This window comes from Antedon bifida, chromosome 3, assembly GCF_963402885.1.
Source record: "Antedon bifida chromosome 3, ecAntBifi1.1, whole genome shotgun sequence".
Taxonomy (NCBI): domain Eukaryota; kingdom Metazoa; phylum Echinodermata; class Crinoidea; order Comatulida; family Antedonidae; genus Antedon; species Antedon bifida.
The window spans coordinates 16,439,562-16,463,844 of NC_136228.1; the positions used below are offsets into that span (position 1 = coordinate 16,439,562).

Below are 24,283 nucleotides of genomic sequence, written 5' to 3' on the forward strand. Positions count from 1 at the left end.
GTGACCAACCATATGGGTTATGCTAATGAGGGCATAGCTTGCTTGGGCTGTGGCTGGCAGTTGGATAGTTAGGCTTGTTGGGTAAGGACCTAGCAAGCACAAAAGGCTTACTTAGAAGCCTATAGAAGTGGTAGATGTACCAAGGCTTACTTAGAAGCCTATAGAAGTGGTAGATGTACCAAGGCTTACTTAGAAGCCTAAGCTGGCCTAGCTATAGAAGTGGTAGATGTACCAAGGCTTACTTAGAAGCCTAAAGCTGTAGTACGGTAGTAATTGATATAGTGTATAGCTATAGCTGCACATGTTATCCAGGCATATCTTTGGTAAGCAATTGAGACTTATCTTATTATTATTATAGTTGTAATTATTTTGAACCAAGAATTATTTATATTGTACTGTTTTATCTATGACTTATTTAGATACTTATGTAAGGTCTATTATTATTGTATAGAATTATTTATGTTGTACTGTATGATAGATACTGTATATATTATTTTGTAATCATTATTTATTTGTTATAGTAAATCGGATCAAGTTGGAGAACAATTAAATTCCGCATTTGCAAGAAACTTGTTTGTGCAGTTATACTATGTCTAAACAATTGTTATGGTTTGAAATGTACTTACTACAATTTAGTATTCCTGCAACTGATTTTTTTTGTTTTATTTCTTTTAAAAATATTTTTTCTGTCTTTCTTTCTTAATTTTCAATTTAAATTCAATTTCTTTTTATTTCGGAAATATCATCCATATTAATAAACTTAAACAGAAAAAGAAGAATTTTGTATGTGTGTGTGCTTGTTAATGATTTTTATACTGCAACTTTTTTAATTCCAAGGTTGTTGTTGTCTGCTGTTCTAATGGTAATGTCTGGTTTGTCAAGGTTAATGATGAAACAAGGTAGGCCTACTGTATTTGATTTGGGTTTTATGTTAGTATGTGTCATTAACATCCTTTGCTTCTTCAAATTGTGGGTGCTTGTTTTTTACTTCCAAAATATGTGTTTTGTGTGTTTTAGAAACTATGCGAGTAATGTTTAAGAAGTTGTGCAAGTCGATTCTGACTCAGTTTTTAAAATGTTGTTGGAATGAATGAACCGGCATATTTTGAGAATTTTGGATGATTTTGATGTAGGTGAAAGTTATTATTATTTTTTATAAAAAAAAATATTATTTGTATTTCCTTTATTTATTTATTAAGTTCCACCACAGGTATAACTGTTCATATAAAAAATGCTATGCAACCCATGTATGTCAGTATTACGAACCCGTAACACTTATTATTCACAATGACATTCTTTGGTAGTAAATTTGATTTTTTTTAAAAAATAAATTTATATAATTATTTACTATTTGTCAACAAATATTTGTATTTTGTAAATTCAACATTTTTGCTGCCATGTTTTAATCTTTTTGTTTTATGAATAAATACCAATGAATAATACTTGTGAACTAAACTGTACAAAGAAATCATCAATTATTGAAATTTAATTTTTATTTATTTGGGATAATATATTCATTACCATGACTGAATTTTTACTGCAGTAATTGTATGAATGGAAGATGGATTTGGAATTGAATTTTACAATCATTGGAAAATTACCTTGTGAAACTTCCATTTCACCACATTTATACAGTCATCTGTAAAAAAATGCATTAAAATTATTTCATATATTTATTTATATACATTATATAACTGTACTACGAAACGAATAAGAACATTAAACATGAATTAAACGTTTCTTTAGTTAAATGATCAAATAGACAAAGTACTCTATTTGTCAAAAATAAGGATTAGCTTCTAATTTTTTAGATCTTTGTATAATGACATTAGATTCAGACTAAATACATTGAGTGCAGTAGAAATCTAATTCAAACAAAATGTTTAACTCCTAATTTGGTAAATAAAAAAAGTTTTGTTTTTAATAAAAAGTTGTGCAATAGTACCCCAGTCATTAAAATTGGAGACAATACGCATTACACACACTTTTTAAAATGTTTATCAAAAGTTGATGGTGCAGTAGTCATTGAAAAAAAAAATTAATGCAAGGTACGCAATATGTAATTTAATTCAACAGTATTTCAACTTTATTTTCGTCCACATAGGAAAATATTTTGAGTGCTTTTCACAATTTAGTACAAAAATATATAAAACGTTTCATATAAAAATAATTAATTACAATATTTAAAAACACTATATATTATTTAACAATGTACAAGTATGAACATAAAACTACTATTGACTATATAAATAATAAAAAACTGCAATACATCAAAAATTTCAAATTATGCAATATCATTAAACAGTCTAATGGAATACGGAACAAAAGAATTAAAATATCGCATTACCCTATGAATTGAGTCAATCAAATGTTAAGGATACACACACAAACTTCAATCAAAGTTTTACATTGTTACTAGCTGGCTGCTGGTGTAATTCTCAAATGACCATTTTATAAGTCAAATTACTGTATGTCTATTATGAAATATTAAAAAAATAATAATATAAAAACTCACACTACACCAGAATCTGAACAACAGAATTGTTGGTAAACATACAATTAGTCTTTTAGGTATGCATGGAAATGATCCTCCATTGCCTGCCTCAGTCTGACTGCACATCAAAGGACGCTACCAGCCTACAAGGTGTTTATTGTTATGCAAAGTGCCAACACCCCCTTTGCCGCGTTCTGTGCATCACCTGACTTCCCAATCAGTCTTGCATGCAGTCTAGCCTAATTTAATGGAAAATATGGACGGTGTTATTTATTCAGTTTCTATACACTTCATATAACAAAGAACAACCTTTTGTAAAGAACATGTTAACTAGAGCATATGAAGTCATTTTACTACACAATTGGTATCTGGATATTGTCCAGTCAAGTTGGTTAAGTCAATAAAAGAGTGTACACACAAAAGCAATGCACACTATAATATCATGAGGAAACGAAACAATGTAATTTTATTTATTTCCTCCATGATAATATTACCAATTATTTATATTCATGAAGGTTCTTATATTGTTGGTAGTAAACATTACATAGTTTGACAAATATTTCAGTGATTCCCATCTCCATACTCAGAGCGTTCTAATTCCGCTTTCAAACAAATCCTCTTATGGATGTGGGCACCATGCAAATTAGGCCGATGATGGGTGACAGTGAAATATTTGTCAAATAATATAAGTGTTGTTGATCAGTGTTAAACTAAATTATTAACCAATTTTTAAAATAACAAAAGTCTGTTCACTAAGCATATTGCCATTACCATTTCTGAATCAATCAAAATGAAACTTACACCTAAATTCTCCATTAGTATGGAGTGTGCCCTTATATAAAATGTATCACTTAATTAACAATCCATATGAACAATAAAAACTTACACCTAAATTCCCCATTAGTATGAAGTGTGCCCTTATATAAAATGTATCACCTAATTAACATCCATATGAACAATAAAAACTTACACCTAAATTCCCCATTAGTATGGAGTGTGCCCTTATATAAAATGTATAATCTAATTAACATCCATATGAACAATAAAAACTTACACCTAAATTCTCCATTAGTATGGAGTGTGCCCTTATATAAAATGTATCACTTAATTAACAATCCATATTAAAAACATTTACTTTATTTATTATTTTAAATTGTTACCATGACAATGACAAATAAATCCAAACTGTCAATCATCAGTCAATAAGCTTTATTTTATTTTTGCTTAAATTTAAACATTAATTATTGTTCTTAAGTTCACCAGGTTCAAATTTATTCAACAGGGATCCACATTGTACTGGATACATTGTCCCCAAAAACATCATAAATGAAGATTAATAAAATCAAACTTCCTCTGCAGCTTCAACCCATTGTCTGATAATTTGACTATTGTTTGCATTATTTTCAGGTAAATAGTTTTATTTTCGCTCCAATTTTTGTTCAAAGTGAATACTATTATGACATTAAAATTGCATATTCAAGAAAAATATATATATATATTTTCCGGTTGACGATATATCTTTAATGGATTTCAGTATACAGGAGCAAATTTGTCATGCTTAAATTAAACTGCAAAAACTATCCTATTTAGGACATTTTTTTTAATTTGGCTACAATTCTTTAAAAAGAAATTTGTAGATTCTTTGTAATTGCTAGCGACTTGAGTGTTTAAACTTAGAATATCTTTTTTTATATTAATATTGTACACTTAAGGCCAAAATATATATAATTGTGTAAATACTTTATTTGTTACTCTCATAATATAATATAAAAACTTCATTAACAATTATGACAAAAAAGACCAAAACAAATCAGCTTTCGCTATTTGAGTTTTGGCCTTTAACGTAAAATGCATTAATTATTAACACAACTGATTGTAAAGTTTAATTAAATAAGTTAAGTAAAGTTATATACTTGTTAAGCGTCAATTTCAGGGGAGGGAAGGTGTACTATATTTCAATAGATCATCGACATTGATTTATGCTACCATTTAGAAATAAACTGACAACTCTTTCAAACATGAACAAATGTCAGAATCACTATACTGTATACATCTTTAAAAACTAAAGAAAAAATATTTAATGCAATAAAATTGTTTCTGTACATTGCTAAAATCATCCATATAACAAAGATTAGTTGCCCAAATATTAGACGACTTGCCCCAAGTATGTAGTTAATATTCTCTTTTTTATGTTAGTCCACCGGATAGCGTTTCAATTGTTGTTTGGAGACTACTGTGTTTTTTTCCGATGATCGATCAATTAATTAGGTTATATGCATGATATGCATATAACCTCTTGATTCTGTCAGGATCTTTATTTATTTATTTATTTATTTATTCTTTCCTTAGCACTATTTTGTCCGTGAATTATCTTGGCATCAGTTTCATCTAGCTAAGTCAATTTTTCAGAGTATATTCCTTATGGCCAGGAATCGATGTGGTTATGTTTTCACGGTGCGCAATCATAAATTACGCGGTCTACGCGCGATTTAATGAAATCACGTTTGTAATCATATCTTCACAAGCATGAATCACTTTTTAAAAAAATTTGGTACTCATTTCAGGTCATATTTCATCATATGGCAATATAATTACGTGCGTAGCGCATATAACGCATGCGTACGCGCGCTTAAAAGTTTTAAAATTGTCAACATTTATTTTCGATGAAATTAGAGTACGTTTCAGGCAATTTTAAGCGTTTAAAAAATTTCCACGAGTGCGCAGAATTTTGCACGGGCACTGCGCGTTAAACGTTAATGCGCTCTCTTTTTGCCCGATTTCTGTTTTACAACCTTTCTTTAATAATATCATCATATTTGATTCACTTTTCAACTCGAAATTGTGTTATACAAGCACGTCAAAAGTGACAGGCTACGCACGTATAAGTTAACAAAATAGTGAAAATATGCTAAATTTTAAAATTAATATATATCGTCAGAATGCTGGGGAACACCTATTTTTTATTTCATTTTCTTGAAGTGTATGTATCATATGTATGATTTATTATCAAATTAAGAGAACAAAAGTTGATTAAGTTATCATTAATTGCATATTGAATTAAAAAAAATTAATTTCGACAATCAAACAAATTTTGACATTTTCTTAGGCCGAAATAACAAACTTAACATTAACTTTCTTTCTTAAGAAGTTCATATATTAAAGTTAAAAGTATATAGTTTGACAGTGCATCATTTTTTTAAATTTTTAAAGATGTCATCATAGTAATAAATTATAATTCATTGCGGTATGTAATAATCTATCTGCACCAAAGTGGCTACTGAATAGTAAATACACGGAGGAATCTTTCTACATGTTTTAGTAAGTTGTGTATGGCTCGGTGGTCTGTGCTCGTGTCTATAGCATTCAAGGTACCGAGTTCGAGCCTCACCTTGGGTAACGAAACGAAATAAGATTTTTTTAAATTATTTGTATTGTTTGTTCAATTTTACTTCTTAGTGTATAGATTATACACATGATTTATAAGAAACTTATGTCTTTATTATTATGTAACAAATGTGGTTTATGACATTACAGTATACGCAGAGGGATCTTTGATCGGATTGCGATACCGGCTATTGTATTTGCGTTAGCAAGATCCTAGCATATATTATAAATAATTAAAGATTCTGAGAAAATCAATCAATCAATATATCTTTTACAAATCAATTATCTTTATTTTAATCAATGCATATAACCTATAATTCGTCATAGTGACGAATTAAATCTAGTTATTATTATTATTATTCACATAAAACATCAAAAACATTAAACACCACCATGCCACAAGTTACCACTAGTGGCCAAAGGCCAGATTGTGGGTAACTTTTACATGCATGTACCAAGACCAATAAAAATATACAAAATTTGAAACATACAAAATAATAAATTATACAAAAAAGAGTGAAGATCAGGCGTTAAGCAGGCGGATAAAATAAGGGATTGGACTGTTACTGAAACGGGCGGTTCTGGATGGTAATTGTGAAATGTTATTACTATTACGGAGCAACCTCCCATGACTTTCAAACCGTGTCACCGGTAAAAGATCAGCAGAATGAACAGTCTCAGATATTCCCTTGGCAAATTTGAGACTGTGAGCTATTCTCCTATCAGTGAGGGATGAGATGTTACAGACCTTTAGAGCTTTGTCATACGAACTAAAATCCCTTCCCAATATGGTACGGCATGCTCTGCGTTGGACAGATTCTATAGAGTTGCTAAGCGATTTGGTTAAGCCGGGGTGCCATACGACATCGGCATATTCAAGGAGGGGTCTAATATATCCACAGTAGACAGAGCATAGTTCATCAGGGTTGAAGCCAAATTTCTTTAGACTCCTTAAAATAAAAAGCTTCCTATTAGCCTTGAGGACAATATCCCCAATATGCTTATCCCATTTTAAGTTATTTTGTAACGTGACTCCAAGTATTTTAGCATGGGTGACAAATGCTAGTTCGTTACCCTCGATATAAATTTTATTTTCAGGAATATTCCTTTTACTAAAACATATTTGTAGTGCCTGGCATTTAGCAGGGTTCAGGTCCATAACATTCCTTTTACACCAATCATGAAACTCATTAAGATCATGCTGCAAGTGACCTGGTTGTGTTATCTTACGATTTTCATAAACAGATAGGTCATCAACGTATTTTAAAGCATTCGTTTTAGCACCCTTAACAGCATCATTGATCATGATTTGAAATGCAATGGGACCAAGTTTAGTCCCCTGGGGGACACCAGCTTTTAACGTGATAGCACTTGATAGGGAGTTGTTATATTTTACACATTGTTCTCTGCAGCTGAGAAAGCTGCAAATCCAAGGGACGATTGACCCACAGACTCCAATGTCGATGATTTTATTGATTAAGGTGATCAAAGGCCTTAGTGAAGTCCGTAAGTACAACCGTCCCTATGTTATGAGCTTCCTCAGCTGCAGCACACATATCATGAACAAGACGTACTAAGTAGTGGCTAGTTGATGCCCCTTTGACATTGCCATACTGTCTTGCATCTAATTTATTCTGGATATCAGATACCACCCATTCACAAACAAATTGCTCTGCCACTTTTGCAAAGGCAGATGTTAACGAGATAGGTCTTAACTTATCAATTTTTGGTGGGTGTACCTTGGGGATAGGAACAGTCACAGCTGATTTCCATTGGGTGGGGAGACTTCCTTTCCTAAATGAGCAATTTAAAATATTAGTAAGGGGTTCACTTAACTCAAGGGCAAACTCTTTAAGAATTAAAGGTGGTATTTTATCAGGTCCTACTGATTTATGTGGGTTGGTTTTTCTTAACTTATAATAAACCTCCCATTCTTTAACTAAATATACCGGTAAAATACAATAGTCTAGTGGGGGTATGTCATTATTAATGCTACCAAACTGGGAATTAATTGCATTAGCGATACCTATGTGATCAGAGGCGGATATGTCTGTAACATCAATATTTAGATCTCGACCCATTTTAGATGATGTTAAATCTTTAATTTGCGAGTGCCATTTTCATGGGTCAATTTGTGACGTAGGTGTCTTATTCTAGTTGAAAAATACTTAGTTTTGGCAAATTCAATTTCAACTTCTTAAAAAGTGTGGTGTCCCCCCTAGCAAAAGCGGCCTGCCTCTTAGCTATGTAGTAGGTCTCTAATGCAATTAGTTATCCAGGGTCTATCAGCACAGTGTATTTTTGCTTTTTTTGTCGGAAAATACTTATCTATTGCACTGTTCAAAATGTTATAAAGAGCGTCCATTTTGTCTTGAGTAGAAGTGCTATTGATCACCTCAAGCCAATCCTGTGTTAATAACCATCTTCCAAACTCACATTTTCTTGATTCATAAAATGGACGAACCACTATGTTCTTTGTAGAGTTGAGTCGTGGTCTGATCTTTGGTTTCCATAGTACACACACATGATCGCTCATACCAATAGGCGCTAATGCAGATGGTGCTGTATAAAACGTGTCATCCATATTTGTAATGATTAGATCAAGAACAGCATAATTACGCGTGTTAAATTTAACAATTTGACGAAAATCGTTGCCTTTAAGAATGTCACCAATCACCATACGGTTGAAATCACCAGCTATGCAAAATCCGGTATCTGGGGACCGTGTGCGAATTCCATCAATTGTGTTGATTAGATGTTCTTTCAATAACTGTTGATGTGGTGAATCTATGACTATATATATATACCACACACTACAATTTGCGATAGTCCTCTAGGTAGTCTGGTGCCTCTTAGTCTGATCCAAAGAATCTCCAACTCAGCGGGGGCTGCAACCTTAAGTTCTTGAGCATTGAGGCCATCTTTGGTGTAGATTGCTACTCCACCCCCACGTCGGTCTTCACGACATTTGGAGAATAGGGCATAACCAGGTATGTCCAGTTGGTCTTGATGGTGGGTGGTAGAAAACCAGCTCTCAGTAATTATACCAACATTAACGGATTCCTTATTCATCAACAGATGAAATTCATCACGCTTATTGATCAGCGATTGGGCGTTCGTTAATAAAAAAAATAGGCAAAAGTTGTTGCTTATTCTTCTCTATCGCTAGCCTATTGTTATCCTGCTTCTGTGAAATTGCAATATGAATAATAGTTCTCACAGGGGTTCTATTATTACCCTTAATAATGTGAGGCCGTTTAGATTCAATCGGGAATACATTAAATATGACAGGGATCCTTCGCCGTGCTTTCCGCCCTGCTCTCCTTCCTCTAGGCCTAGCTTTGAACACGCTTCCAGATGTTGTTAAATCATAGCGAGTGCCGGTGGAATTCTGCTTGCACATTGTAGCGGCCGCCGGAAGCGGGGTAGCCTAGCCTATGTTGCAAGTTGTTGGTCGGAGAGTATAACACGCAAAAAACAGTTCACAAGACTAAAAAACACGAGACAGCACAATCGGGTACAGTTACTAATCAAATTACATCAAAAAGGATCTACGAACTAAAAAACACACTAAAAAAAATGAAGAGAGCGAAGAAAGAAAAAGAAAAACGTGATGGATGCAGCTTGATCAGCGCCCTCTATCAATTAGCATTGTATGTATGAAACGCCATATATGTGGCAATATATTTATCTTTTTACTAATTTTATGTCAAAACACATTCTAGATAGAACCTAGCCTAGACTAAGTTGACATACTGTAGGCCTACTAAACTAATTGAAAGGAGAGAACTCACTATTAAAAGCGGGTTTAATTGCGACCAAAATAAAACGTGCCCGATAGTATTTTTTTGTTGGGCCCGATCGTCTCTGGTCCCGATTGTCTTAAAACCTTGTTGGGCCCGATCGTCTCACGGCCCATTGTAAGACTATCGGGCCCGATCGTCCAAGGCCCAATCGTCAGTGGTCCCGATCGTCTGTTCACCGCCTAGTATTACAATACAGAGATAGGGACTAGGCCTAGCCTAGGTTTAGCTTAGATAAGATAGATCATGTAGGCTAGTCCAACATAAATATGAGTAAGATAGGTTTAATCATGCCTATCAATGAATATTATCTGCCATTCTAAAGAATTCCGGGCGCTTTTGAGTTCATAATAAGGTACATACTTACTTTTATAAAAAGAAGATACAACAGTTCCGTGGGCGGCATAAACCACATCCGGGTTACTATTTGCCTACGCCTGAAGGTGGCGCACTTCTTTTTCGCTAGAAGAAGTGCGCCACCTTCAGGCGTGGGTAAGGTAAAACTTTCAGCGAATGACGTGCAACACCACAAAAAAAAACTTAACTATGGGAAACCGTAGTTGTGTGGCAAGTAATTGCCACACAAATTCAATCGAAAACAATGATTTAACGTTTCATAGATTTTCAAAAGACCATGAAAGGTAAACTATATATATATTTCTTATATTGAAATGTGATAAATGTAAAATTAGGTTAATTTAGTTTTGTTATGCTTAGTTAAAGTTAGGAGGGAGTCTTTATTTTAGTTGATCCTATTTATTAATATTATTATAGTACTACTCTCCTACACTAGGCTAAGGCCTAGGTATTACCTTATTTAATTAAATAAATTGGTAGCACAGTAGTATTTTTTAATATTTGGTGTAGTCGGCATAAACTGTAGGTTTATATAGGCTAGTGATTTTAATTATTGAATATTTAATTACGTTACTCAAACAACAACATACATTTTTTTAAATAAAATTATAATTCAAATAATAGTATTAACAATTGCTAGGTCAAGGCCTAGGCTAGTATTAAAATTATTAGGTATTTATTCAATTATTTATTTGTATGATTATGATAAATTTATATTAAAAAACGTAACAATTTTGGAATAAAAATAGCGAGAAATAAAAAATGCAAACTTTCAATCATCGTAACATCGTAATTATTCTATTTATAATAATTTAATTGATTGATGCATAAATACACAGCGCGCACTATATGTTAGCATTAGCAAGTCATGATTATTATTATATCTATTGTTATTATATTATGAATCATTTTTTTTAGGTGTGCTGAATGGGTTAAAAATTGCAGACTTGAAAAAGTAAAAAACAAATCTATGACTTATTTGCATAGGAATTGCCATTTGTGTTCGCTACACTTCAAAGAGTCGCACACATTTAAATACCTATTTATATTCTTTGGTTTACGTAGTTGAAATGAAACTTTATTGAGGGCGCAATCAACGTTTAAGTCTAAATTAAAAAGACATCGCGGCAACATCAAAGAACTTTTAAAGGACAATTCCGGGTTGGTAAAATTATTTCCCTATGGTAAAATGGCTAACAATATTATATTTTTATAATTTATAATACATTTTTATCATTTAACAATAGCTCTTGTAGTATGTATTTTGTTTTTAATGCACATTCATTCAAAAAATTTCCACTCCCAAAATAATTTGTCCTTACAAATTAAAATTTCAACTTGTGCAACTACTATATATCCAGTTTTATTTTTGATTTTGTGCTTCCAATGGTGTTGCTGTCCACAACAAACGGTTCACAACAAATTGTGTAAAGTGGGAAATTCTGGTTGCTGTTGTTAAACATGGGAGCCTATTTCTTTCTAAGCAACTTTTTCATATAAAGTTATTTTTAACTTTTAAATTCATAATAAAAGTTAATGATCAAGAATTAAGCAACTCATTACCATGAGACATAAAACAAATTACAACACAGGAGTAAGAAAAGCATCTTTATTATTTATGTAAAAAACTTATTCTATACAATTAATATTGTATGTAAATACACTCTATTAAGAATATATAAAAATATGAAATAATTGGAAAAACAAAACGTTTTAAAAAAACAGTCTGTATGTCAAAACGCTTTAAAAAAAAGGAAATGTTTATAAAAATACATTGTTTTCATTTTACCAACAAGTTGGATTGTATATGGAAGAAATAAATGTAGTGCGTGAGGCCTCAAAAAAGAAGGGTAAAAAATAAATGTTATCATTGTCATCATAATCATTTATCAGGCCTCACAAAAATGGCAAATTTTAAATGCCAAACTGAAATTAGTGTCCTGTCTTTTGCATTACAATTTGCAAGTTAGCGGGGTCTATGGTCTGTGCATTTGCCGTACGATTTGGTTTCTGTTAGCAAACACACACCTATGAATACTAGATTATATAGGCCTATGTATAAAGCCTCTGATAAGTAATGATGTGCCAAATAAAATGAACACACTTAATTACTGAGTTATTATATCTTATATTTAATAATAATAATAATACTAATGTTCAATTTATATAGCGCAAAAAGCGCTGAACAGTCAAAAAAAAATGTAAAATGCACTAAGTAATTAATGTTGAAAATGCAAATTAAAAAGGTGGGATTTGAGGAGTTTGAATGTGGCGAGTGATTTGGCATTCCTGATTGAGTTGGACTACTGTCTATAGCTGTCAAGCTCAACTGCAAAGTTTACCCTTTGACCCAAATTTAACTTCTTTAGAATCATCATGACAAAGTTTGATTAATTCTTTTAACTTTTCCATAGACAAATATACAAACAAACAATACATAATAATATAGCTACTGTAGTTGAATAATGTTGTTTGTAACTGGTCAGATTTTTGCATTACTCTGACGTAACTTTACTTTATACTAAGTACATACATGTACTGAGAACACTTTACCACCAGATCAACAGCCTGGTATTCATAGCTCTGAACCACAGAGCTTGCGCTGATGGTTAGAGAGTTATTAATGTCTTTTCTCTTGTAGATGGTTGAATTGCCAGTTAAGGCAGTTGACATGAACTAGTCTCTGTATCGCTGTCTCCGATAATAAGAGCGTATTTTTCTAAATATATAGTAGCCATATCCAACCACGGTTACAGCCAATACTATGCTACCGACAATATCTGCTATTTCTTCATCTTTATGTATCCAATATGCCATGAATATGACCAAAAGCAAACAAAATGTCAGAATAAAACACTCTGAAATCAAAAGAGAAATTGTTTTATGAAAAAGGTTCCCCGTTTTGTTTGAATTACAGTTTTATATTATGAATTTGTTTCATTAATATCCAGAATAAAAATTGGCTAAAATTACAACACCACAGTATACATCTATCAATTTAAAAAAAACACAAAAAATGGTTGCAATATAATAAATAAAAGCCAATGGTGAAGAAAATCTATTTCTTTCAGTTGAATAGAAATAAAATTTGTTTAGATCTAGGATAACATATAAAAATTAAATAAATTACCTTTGCAAATTTCTTTTTTGGTCAGCCTAGAAATAAAGATGTACACAAAATTAGTATACAACTAATGAATGTTGTTGAATTTTGAAGTTTGATTGATTTTCTATTAAATAAATGGAGTAAACTCCATTCAACAAATAATTGCATCGAATGTGGAAGGCTAAGACATTCAAAAAGTTTCCTCTCAGATTTTGGCAACAGTAGAGAGGTTTTAGACAGCTCGCATTGATGTTGGTATTTAAACACATAATAAATTTACAAAAAGCTGACTATGCAATACTGTACTCTCAATCGTTATAGTATATTTTATATATTCTTAGGTGTGAAATAATAAATAACAAATTATTGAACCGTTTAAATGCAGTAACACAACAGTTAATAATTTTAGGACCTGTTTCTGCTGTAAAAAAATGTATTAATAACTGTGTGAATTAATTACCCCAAATTTCTTGGCAGCAGAAATGGCAATAACCGGTTTTAACCGGCATTTATAAATGGCAATGTTAAAATAACAGCAAAAAACCTAAACGATTGGAGGCTAGAACGCCATTGAACTGGTTATTGCTGTGAAACTTAGCTGCAATGCAAAATAATGGCTATTTTATTATATATAGAATCTTATATGTTTGACTGCCTGATTGCATTGCATTTTGGGTAATGTTTAACTGTTTTTGTCAACGACTAACCACCAATTTAAACAGTTATTTAAAAGCACAAATTTAGCAGAAATGCGGTCAGTCTAAACAAACGGTTTATTCGCCACTATGCAAAAGAAACAAGCCCTTTGGAACATATTCTCTGAATAGACTTCAGATACAAAGTATAATACATCTTCCAAGCAATGAACTGATGTCATCGTGATAAATTTATTTTCAAATTTGAACATTTAAAGTGACACTAATGGATGACCAGTCTTTTCTGAAACAAGAAAATTTGTGTCACGAGATGGACCAACGAATAATCCAACCAAAACCTAATAATTGAATATTTGAGTGCAGCCATTCTTCCAGTCACCTTGCCTTTGACATTAAATTCAAGGTTGAAATGGTAAATTTTGTGGTGATTATATAACTTGCTTTAAGACAGTATAGTAGGGATTAAACAGACAAAAATAAATGCTGTGTATTCATATTTTCTTTGTTGGAAGAACAACTTTACTTTTTCAATTCTGTTATTAAATATAGGTAATACTAGGACAAGTGGAGATCCCACAGAAACACCATCACATGCATACAGCAGTAAGTATTTTTGTTTATTTCTATTTATTCATTTGTCCCTAAAGGATGTGCGGTTCCCTAGATAAGTGGCTGTATGTGACAGTTGCTGTGTGTGTGTATACTAGTACACCGGGGTAACCCCTATTCGTCTCGAAAGATGTACTATGTTCTTTAAAGTGCACAAGAGCCAGATGTGTACACTGGACCTATATATTGTTCGACCACCAGAACCATAAAGTGAATGAGCCTCGAACCCTTGCCGTTATGGCTATGTATTACGGTTCCACTGTCTTAACCACTGGGCCACTCACTCACTTAGTACATTATATATATATATATATTACTACATTTTTACACATTTTTTAGTGAAAACAATTATACAATTTTTCTATATTCAAGGGACATTCCTTAATAGGAGTTATATGCTAGTGGATGTATCTCTATAGTTAAAACAAATCTGTAATTACATTTTAACAGTGCGAGTGTGGTAATAAGAGAGTGGTGTTAATCAAAAAAATATTTACCTGCTACGACGTTGGTCTGAACTTGAAGTAGCATGAATACCTGTAATTGCAAGCAACAGTTAAACAGTTGAGTACAGTAATTGTTTATACATTGCCTGAAAGAAGGATCTATAGCCATGCATATGGAGTCAAAGGTTATAATCTAGCTCAATTTAGGTTTAATCTATTTCACTAATGTACATTAAGTTAACACATGTTAGTAGCACAGGGCACAATCTAGCTTATACTACAATGTTATTAAGACATGGAATTCATTACCCTAGGATATCAAACCAATCACCAACATACACACATTTAAAACCAAATTGAAAGTTCACCTTTGTACCAACGATATTTGATGTATTTGTGTATATTGTTAATATTATAAGTATGTTATTGTTTTCTTGAGCTTGCAATTTATTATCAATGTTTATCAATTGTTATATTTTGTAGATTCTAATTGTTAGGGTCCCAAATGGAAATAAGTTTTATATTATTTAAAACCTTTTTTCCTGCTTCAATTATTTTCATTTTTACTGTCAAATAAATAAATGAAAAGAATGAAATACATGATGCAACATACCTTCTGGACTGGGCAGTAAATTAATGATCACTGAATTACCTTGAAGAAAATGTATCATGGATTAAAACACAAATATTTCAATACGTAACAGTTACATAGGATATAAATGTAAACACTACATAGCCAGCAGTCAAACACTGATAAACAAAAAAACAATAATATATTGCCACTAACTTTATGTCATTTTGAAAGTTAATTATCTAGTTTTGCCATCTACTTTTGAACAGTTAAAAATGAAAAAAGTTGCTAAAAAGTGCTTTTTACCTAAATCATACTGCAGAGTTTTTTGTATAGTTTATTCAGCTTAGATAACTCAATTTAAGTTTGAGTGTGTGTTTGCCAAACCTTATCAATCTATTTCAGTTTTTAATTTACTATATTTCGAGGTATAGTAATGTTAACATTTTCTGGTAATATACAGTGTGTTAAAAAATATTTTTAGAAATTCAATATTCAATAAAATTCAATATATTTCTTTCGAAATTGTCCACGGTGCATAACATCTAAATTTCAATAATACCAGTTTTTTTATGTTGTTACCTTGCAGAATGGCTTCTGCTGAATCTGCACCTGCACCAGAAGCTGTATCTGTACCAGAAGGCACACCTGTGTAAGAATAAATGTGTTGGTTAAACCATAAAATTGATTTCCGGTCAGTTTCATCATCATGTATCATTTATCACTCTCTAATATTTAAATATTTTGATATACCAAACTAGAACAGAATTCAACTTAAGAAAAACATTAATGCTATGTTTATGATGAAATGATTAATAAAGGGTAAGAGAATGTTCCTTCACAGTGTGTGAACATTGGTACAAAATAGTTTTTTTTGCAGGAATATAAACTAAATAAGGCTATACTTTGTGTAGTATTTTTTTACCCTGGAATCTCTTTATAGTCTTATATAATTACTGACACTATTCATTTTGACAATAATTTAAAAATATTTTAATGTTTTACAACATTGTGTTTTTTTTCTAAATTGAAATATTTTTAATTGTTTTTTTATTTTATCAATTATAGTAATTATCCTCAGCACTTCCTGAACAACATCAATTTTAAATTGTTTTGCACTGTTATTGTTGATAAACAATAAATGAAAATTGAATTTGTAGTCTCTTTTACTACTCTTACCAAATAAACGCTTGTAACATGTAACATCAGTCCAAAAATCTTTACCAGTTATGTTGCAATGTAATAACTTATCGTCCTTGAATATATCTAGTTCTCGAATGTGCTTTGTTTTCTTATCACTACAACTACAGAGAATGCATCTCTTGAATGAAATCCCCCTTCTACCGCCATCTTTAGATTGTTCAAATGTCTTCTCAACCGTTGACAAAGCCTAAAGATATAAATTGAATATACTGATTTAGAGATAACTGTAACATAATAATAACTACTTTATTGAACATATCCTCAGACACCCACATACCTAAAATATTACATTTAATTATTTACAATAATATAATTAAGAAAAGAAAAACAACAAAATAAATGAAAGCACTCAAAAACTGAGTGAAGTACTTGGCAAAATATATCAGGGAAAACTATATTCAGAGAGAGAGAGGGTTCACTACTTGATATTTCGCCCCATGTATAAGAATACAGAGGGCGTGCTATTTCATATTTCAGCTCATAATAGCTAGGTTCACATTCAGAAATTATCGTGAATTTCTTTATCATGATGTTTTATGTGAAACTACAAGAAGTGGTTAACGTGATCTTGAATATCACGTTAATTCCGGCTAACATGCTCTCGGAGAGCCTGTTAATTATCATGATCTTACGAAGTTATCATGATATATTAGTCACCGTTATATGCAGAGACGAAATTCAACCAATCAGCGCTTGGTTATTTACTGCGTCATCGGCCACCCACCGGAAGATGTCACCATTGTTGTTGTTTTGATTTCTTTGACCGCCAGCTTCAACAAGTTGTTTTTGCTTTGATAGTTAAATTGCTTAAGTTTAACCCACTATATCGTTTTGGACATCATACATCAAGTTAGTTAGACGAAATCGAGAGAACGAACCAGACATTAATGTGAAACAGCCAGGACTATTTCGAAAGCTAGCCTAGACCGTCCAACCATGGAGAGGTACCTCCATGGTCCAACCCACACTCGATCCACCACAGGCATGCACGACCTTACGAAAAGGCTGAAACTTCTGCTATTTGCATGCACGCCGCAACTTGCCTTTATTTTGTGCACTATTGATTTTTAACAACCACGAAATGGATAATAAAATATCGTTGTGATGCATGACGTGTAGGCTAGATGATTTTATATTCTTCAATTTATAGACTTGACGGAGAACTGATTTTTTAAACAAAGCTAATTCCTAATAAGTAGTCATCGTAAATTTCTAGGCCGAATTTTTTTTTCTTCATGGAGTAAAACATGTATTGTACGTAAACGGTGGGGGTAGGGCCTACTTACTAACTATTCTAGGCCTAGACATATATGCATATTAAATATTTTTGTCATGAATTTCAGTAAATACATTAAAATTAAAGTACTGTAATGTAATAATAAAATATTCGATGTGTGATATACCAATGTATATACGAAAGCACGATAAAATCTTATGTGAACGTGGCTAATGAGATACACTGAGATTTTAATATAATAAGCTTTTGTGATGACACCAATATATACATTTTTTGAAAATCAATAGGCATGTCCTGTAACATTCTGGATGAAAACTTAAAAACTGTGGACGCTATCATATGAAAAAACAAAGCAAGTACTATACTTAGCAAAATTATATTTTGCCAAGTAATAACAAAATATTTTAAAAGACACATTTTCTAAATTTAGTGGAATATTTGTAAAAAACCATATAACTTCTTCAATCATTGCTACCTTTATTGCTATGAGGTGATCTAGAGACTATACTAAAATACAGACGTGTATCGGATATACAGTGAGTTGTATGTCTCCAGCTGATAACCTTAAGCTATAATTTGAATTTTTGAACTATTTGTTATATATACAACATACAAATCCGAAGGGACCTTTCTATTATTTATATTCACAGAATTACTGTACACTTTGAGTGATAATGAAAATGAAACATTAGTATGCAATACACAAAAATGGTTTTAAAATGTATAAACACTACTCTTAATATCTCAAAAACACAATCATAACATACCTTTTGACATGCTTGTGGATATAGTTCACGTTTCTTGTTTTGTTTGATAGTCATCTGTAAAAAAATAAACAAAATCGTTAATATTAGAATTTAAGTTTATACTGTATGTATGAAAAGTTCTTGAATTGATTTTTAACAGATTTATGAAATTGACAATAAATTGGCAATATAAAGACCTTAATCAAATAAATAATATATAAGCAAATAAATAATAATATACAATTTCAGATAATTGTTTTGCTTTTGACTTACAGTATCCACATTATTTAACTTCTATGAAATAAAAATAAATTTGTGATACTTATTAAACATTCACTACAGTAGAGTTTGTACAATACCTTTAACAAGAACTTTCGCTCATCCTTCTTAGTTTCAAAATCAACAAAAGATAAAGTCACATGATGATTTTCATCGAGGTAAAGTTCTGCATAATTACATGATAGTTTTGGATCAAAACCGTCAGATTGAAATTTGGAAAGGAATTCATTAACTACATATGGAAACAATACGTCTGGCAGATATCCCTTAAAGTCATAATAGATACTGATAGAATGTGAATCATCAGGTTTTGGTTTCACTTCACTTGATGTCTTAAAAGCAAGGCGTAGTGGCACATAAAATAATCGGTTTGCGGATTCAACAGATTCCTGAAATGTATAATTTGTAAAAAGGGCATTAAACATTTCACTAAGCAAACTAAGGTACTATGATTTTATTCACAAGTTAAAAAGATAATTTATTAGAAAATTTTAACAAAAAATCATGCCTACAAAACATACATGCAAGATGTGCAAAAGGTTATAGAAACAAAACCTACAGTAGATGTACTTGCCACATTTTGGCTGCTGGTTGTCTTCCTCTCACAAATGAAACCCAATTGAATCATCAGTGCTACAAGAAACTCAAAATTCTGTTCTTTGTCAACTATACAGCCTTTCCATAGTTCATGTCGCAACAAATCTTCATCCAGTATTCCCTCACCAAGCTGCTTATATGCATGTTTATAACTGGGTGACTAAAAAAAACCCCAATTACTAATAATTAAGATTATGTTTCTTTAGTTATTGCAGTTTTCAGGTAGGTTTCAATATCCTGAGAGAGGCAGGAGAGATGTCATGAAATATTCTCCCCATCCAACTCATAAATTTCATTATTTGTATACTGTACCTCTGTTTGATTAATAGGAAAAAACTAATTGATTGCCAATAAATGTTTACAAAAAAATATTATATCAGAGCCTACTTACAGGATTTTCTGGGGGAACCACAGTTACAAATTTGGTGACAATTACAACAAATCTCTCCAGTTGCAATATCACTTTATCTTTTAATAATTCCTTGTCAGGCATGTAAATAATTTCACCAATATCAAACAAGAAGTTAAGGAGAAGTGATTGTTCTTTTTCCTCAACAATACCAGATTTACATGCCATAGTTTTGAGCTTTAAAACAAATTAGTTATAGTATTAAGATTTAAATAAAATATTCAATTTTTTGTAGAAAGTAAAATATATTCTCAACATCAATTTTGTTTTTACAGTATGAATGTTTTGAGGCATAACTGATATGGTATTTCATATAGAATTTTGGTCAAAAAAAAAAGTGTGGTCCAAAAACTACAAAGGTAGCATTTTGGAAGAGACATCCTAATTGATTGTTTCCTACAATATCATTATTATTAGCCTGCCTTTGAAACTAATAAAATACTGTAATAAGTATGATTGAATAATAATTGGTAATGTAAAGAATTAACGTGTTCCCATTATTATATATTTTTGATTCAGAAAATGAAAGATATATAAACAATTATTTAGCTTATTCAATTGTGGTGTTAATATAAATTCAAAGTGGAGTTAGCCAAAATAATATGCCTATATCATAAATATAGGGTAATAATGAGAGTATTTAGGCAATTTTTAAAATTGATTTATCAACACATACTATGGAAATCAAGATATCAAGGTTAGGAATTTAAAAAAAACTAATTTGTTCAAAACCTCAAAGTTCAACTATTTTAATATGTTTAGTTTGATATTTATCTAGTTAATAAATATATTGAGACAGAATTTTTATTTGCTGTGTTGAATTACAATTAAAATAATTGTTACAATTTTGATAAATGTTTAACCCACTTTCAATTCAAACAGTTTATAAATACTTTATTCTATTCTATCTCATTACTTCAACAAAACACTGAAGATTGAAGAATTAAATTCACCTGATCTGAAGGACACAACAGTTTTTCTTTCCTTAGGTTAGGTAGATCACATCGAAAACGCATCCAATTTAAAGGAACATCCTTTTCTAATTCTTCCATAAGCTCTTTAACAACATCTTTGAGATCACTAAAGCTCTTATCTGTTGTATCTTTGTTTTCAACGGCAAAATATTTGTACACATGTTTTTCATATGGTTTATTTTCAAGCACATCTTGAATCTTTTTAAACGCCTTCTCTGCCTGATTTTAAACATTAAAGAAAAGTATGTTTATCATTATGAGAACGTTGGTCAATAGTTTTATTTTAAACCTTTTTACCCATTGTTTTATATTGTAGGGCTAATCAAAGTTATTTGATACAGTACTCCAGTACTAGACTAGTATTAGAAAATTAATGTTCTTGTTTGGTTATAAAAACAATGCAGTATTACCTCAGCATTTTGTTCTTTTTCAGTCTTACCAAGCTCTCCCTTATGTGTACCCACAATAAGGATAGTTGGTGTGTCAACTCCCTTTGCTTTGTTTTTTCCCAAAATACGACTATGAGAATAAACTGACAGGATGTAAGATAATATGAACTGAAGATTTGTCCAATGATGTTCACGTTTATCCTGAAAAATAATGTACAAATTTATATTATTTTATTTATTCAAAAATAAATAACAAATATTGATTTGACATTGTCATTTTATAGTTTTTCAATCAAAATAAAACTTACCCCATTAGCCTCAGTGACAATAGCATGGTCATCAAGAGGTTTACTGAGATCAAACACTACGATGTATAGTGCTTCTGGTGTCACGAACATCTGCAACAAAATAATTTTGTTCTACACATTTTTATCTTTCGATTCTAATACCTAAACAGTCTTTTACTCCTTAGCTATTCTCAAACAGGAGGTTTCATATAAATGTTAATTAAATATAAAATATATAATAACAATACTTAATATCTACAACTGCAATAGCTTTTTACACAAGCATATTATACAAATACAATAAAAAAAATTTAATTTTTTTCTTCAACATGCGTGTGTGTGTGTGTATGTTTTGGTGCATTTGTGTACATACACACACCCTCCCTTCCTCACACATGCTTCTGAACTTACCCGATGAATACCATGGTATATCATCTGTCCTCCGTGATCCCAGATTTTAAATGTTTCTTCCAAAGTCTCCTCCTTATTTTCCTCAAATTTCTTGATTAAATCTTTATCTAACTGCTGTTCTGTGTCAATCGGATTAGCTTCAGTATCTGTTGTGGAAACAAAGTTTTTTTGTGTTACACTGAACATGCATGCACACAAAAACTGCAGATCACTGCACTCTGGCAGTCCACAACATATTTGCAATGTGGAAGTAAGTAATCTATTTTATGCCTTGATGCTTTAAATAATCTCCTCCATACAAGAGAATAAAGTGTGGCGGGTATGGTGATCAGGGATCATGGTTAGGTTGCAGTACTAGACCTAGGTTGAAAATCGACCCAGCAAGATCACCTGATTAATGTCATTGTCTCAAATTAAGATTTATTCATTTTTGTCTCTGGACAAAAAAAAAAATGAACTTGCATACCTTTTCCAGTTAATTTCTTTTTAACCTGACAAATAAAATGAAAATATAAAAAAGAAATATTTAATTTTTTCTGTACTTTTTTCATTTCATAATTTCAGTTGTCATGTTTGATTACAACATTTCATACAGCATATACATTATTAATTACAGTAATACACTCACATCTTGCTTTGTCTGATTTAATGTACCATCTTGTTCTTCATTCTTATTTCCTAAGTAAAAAGTAGGTTGACGATTGTTTTAAATTAATTTGAAAACCATTTTAAAAATGTGTGAAATGTTCCATTATGCATATTTACAGTTTACAAATCAAAAAACAATAATCAAAAATACTGAAAAAGGAATCCTGAAAAATACAGCATCAATCAATTTGATATAGTTGGCATAAGAAATTAGAGTAGCAATAATTGTAAAATGTAATATATAACACCACACTACTATATTTTTATCAAAGATAACAAATCATGCAAACATATTTCAGAAAATTGTTCATGAAACATCAAATGTTTGTATGATGTACATAATGATCTTAAAAACAAATCCAATTTGAAAAAGAAGATTGTTAACTAAATAAAAGTGACAATTTAGTATTGTATTTTTCTCTAAGCCAATATTGATTTTGATGAAATTAAATGTGAGTCTAGTATTTACTGTTTGTTTCCCAGAATTTTGCTAAATATAATATTGAGACCGGTCGATAATTTTCAGGGTAATCTTTAGACCCATTTTTTTTTGCTTGAAACACATTTCACACACTGTGTTTAAAAAGTATTTTCTCCCCAACATTTTTTAAGTATAAGATCACAATTTCTGGACTTATATCCTACCTAAACTAACATAATGATACTCTCCTATCAGACCAAGAAGAAGCTGCTGGTCATCAGAGTTCAAATTTCCTTTGATGTCATTGAACAAATATCCTGATTCAGAACTTTGTTTCTGGCTTGTAACTATCCGTATGTTGCATTTGAGAACCATGGCCATTGCACGTACTGCAACTGCATCAACCCAAGTTCCATCTTGTTCAAGGTTATGTAGGTAATGATCATTTACATGTTCCTTAAGTGGGTTGTCGTTATCCTGAAATATGTAAAGAGTTAATTAACCCCTATATAGTAATGTTTTATTGCACATTTACTGTATAGTATTGTAAAAAGTTTCAGTCTCACCAATTGTTGCAAGAACTCTACAAGTTCAGTTCTCATGTTTGCTACAGGTTGTACAGGCAGTTGCATTCTTTCCAGCTGATCTTGTATGCAATAGAAAAAACAATTGCCATCTCCAGGAACATTCTTTCTTATCATTAAATCTAAGAATGCTACGTTTTTTTTCAGTCGGCTATAGTGATCTTGATGCAAGTCTGAATCTAAAGGTATAGAGCGGTTAAATATACCATCAATTTTTAGTCCCAGCATTAATTTTCATTTCATTCAATTTTATTGTCAAGCAAAAATCAAGCATCAACTTTAAATAACCCAAAATAGCAAATAGGACACAATTTGAACCCCCACTAAAATATTACTTGAAAAACATTAAACCAGATCATTTCTCATCTTAATATTCTCAAATGTTAAAATTGCTATATTATCAAGCTTTCGTTGTAGAATGGTTCTTGTGCAGTACGGCCAGTTTAACAGATCGCGACCATACTCTCAACTAAGCTCCCATCATGTTCATTTGTAGTAACTCTCTTACTACTACCACTACTAGTAGCATTGCACGCGTATTGATATTTTCACTTTTCTTTTGTGATTGACCCACTTTTGATCGATCGTGAAGGCCAAAACAAATAGAAGAATCATAACTTTTCAGCAAAATTCTGGCAAAAACTGAAAGACAATTAATGCGCTAACTAGACA

The 24,283-nt window shown here is 31.4% G+C and overlaps 4 protein-coding genes and 1 long non-coding RNA gene across 9 annotated transcripts in view; 1 reads left to right on the forward strand and 4 right to left on the reverse strand.

The window, feature by feature from the left end:
- Positions 1-10,183, reverse strand: part of LOC144837847 (uncharacterized) — a 336,690-nt gene extending 326,507 nt beyond the window's left edge. The window contains exon 1 of the mRNA XM_078693127.1: positions 10,049-10,183. The gene's annotated coding sequence lies outside the window, so the exon portion shown is untranslated. The remainder of the gene's footprint in view (positions 1-10,048) is intronic.
- On the forward strand, positions 1-16,365 carry LOC144837944 (uncharacterized). Of its 5 annotated transcripts, none has more exons than XR_013611573.1 (6): positions 1-618; positions 838-899; positions 1,018-1,129; positions 14,350-14,403; positions 14,860-14,972; positions 16,016-16,365. It is a non-coding gene; the product is annotated as an uncharacterized LOC144837944 (long non-coding RNA). The 5 variants fall into 5 exon arrangements; XR_013611574.1 differs by having other exon boundaries at positions 1-323; XR_013611575.1 differs by lacking the exon at positions 14,860-14,972.
- The window catches only part of LOC144838177 (uncharacterized), a 204,084-nt gene that overhangs the window by 40,939 nt on the left and 138,862 nt on the right, over positions 1-24,283 (reverse strand). The gene's annotated exons all lie outside the window — the stretch shown is intronic.
- The window catches only part of LOC144837921 (uncharacterized), a 163,034-nt gene that overhangs the window by 13,092 nt on the left and 125,659 nt on the right, over positions 1-24,283 (reverse strand). The window lies entirely within an intron of this gene.
- Positions 15,546-22,627, reverse strand: LOC144837160 (uncharacterized). Its single transcript, XM_078692175.1, has 13 exons — positions 22,613-22,627; positions 22,425-22,449; positions 21,959-22,104; positions 21,569-21,658; positions 21,282-21,461; positions 20,851-21,090; positions 19,880-20,074; positions 19,451-19,648; positions 18,972-19,280; positions 18,634-18,687; positions 16,606-16,816; positions 15,989-16,074; positions 15,546-15,605 (listed from the first exon to the last, which is right to left on the reverse strand). The coding sequence occupies exons 1-13, from the start codon at positions 22,625-22,627 to the stop codon at positions 15,546-15,548; spliced, it is 1,809 nt and encodes a 602-aa protein (XP_078548301.1).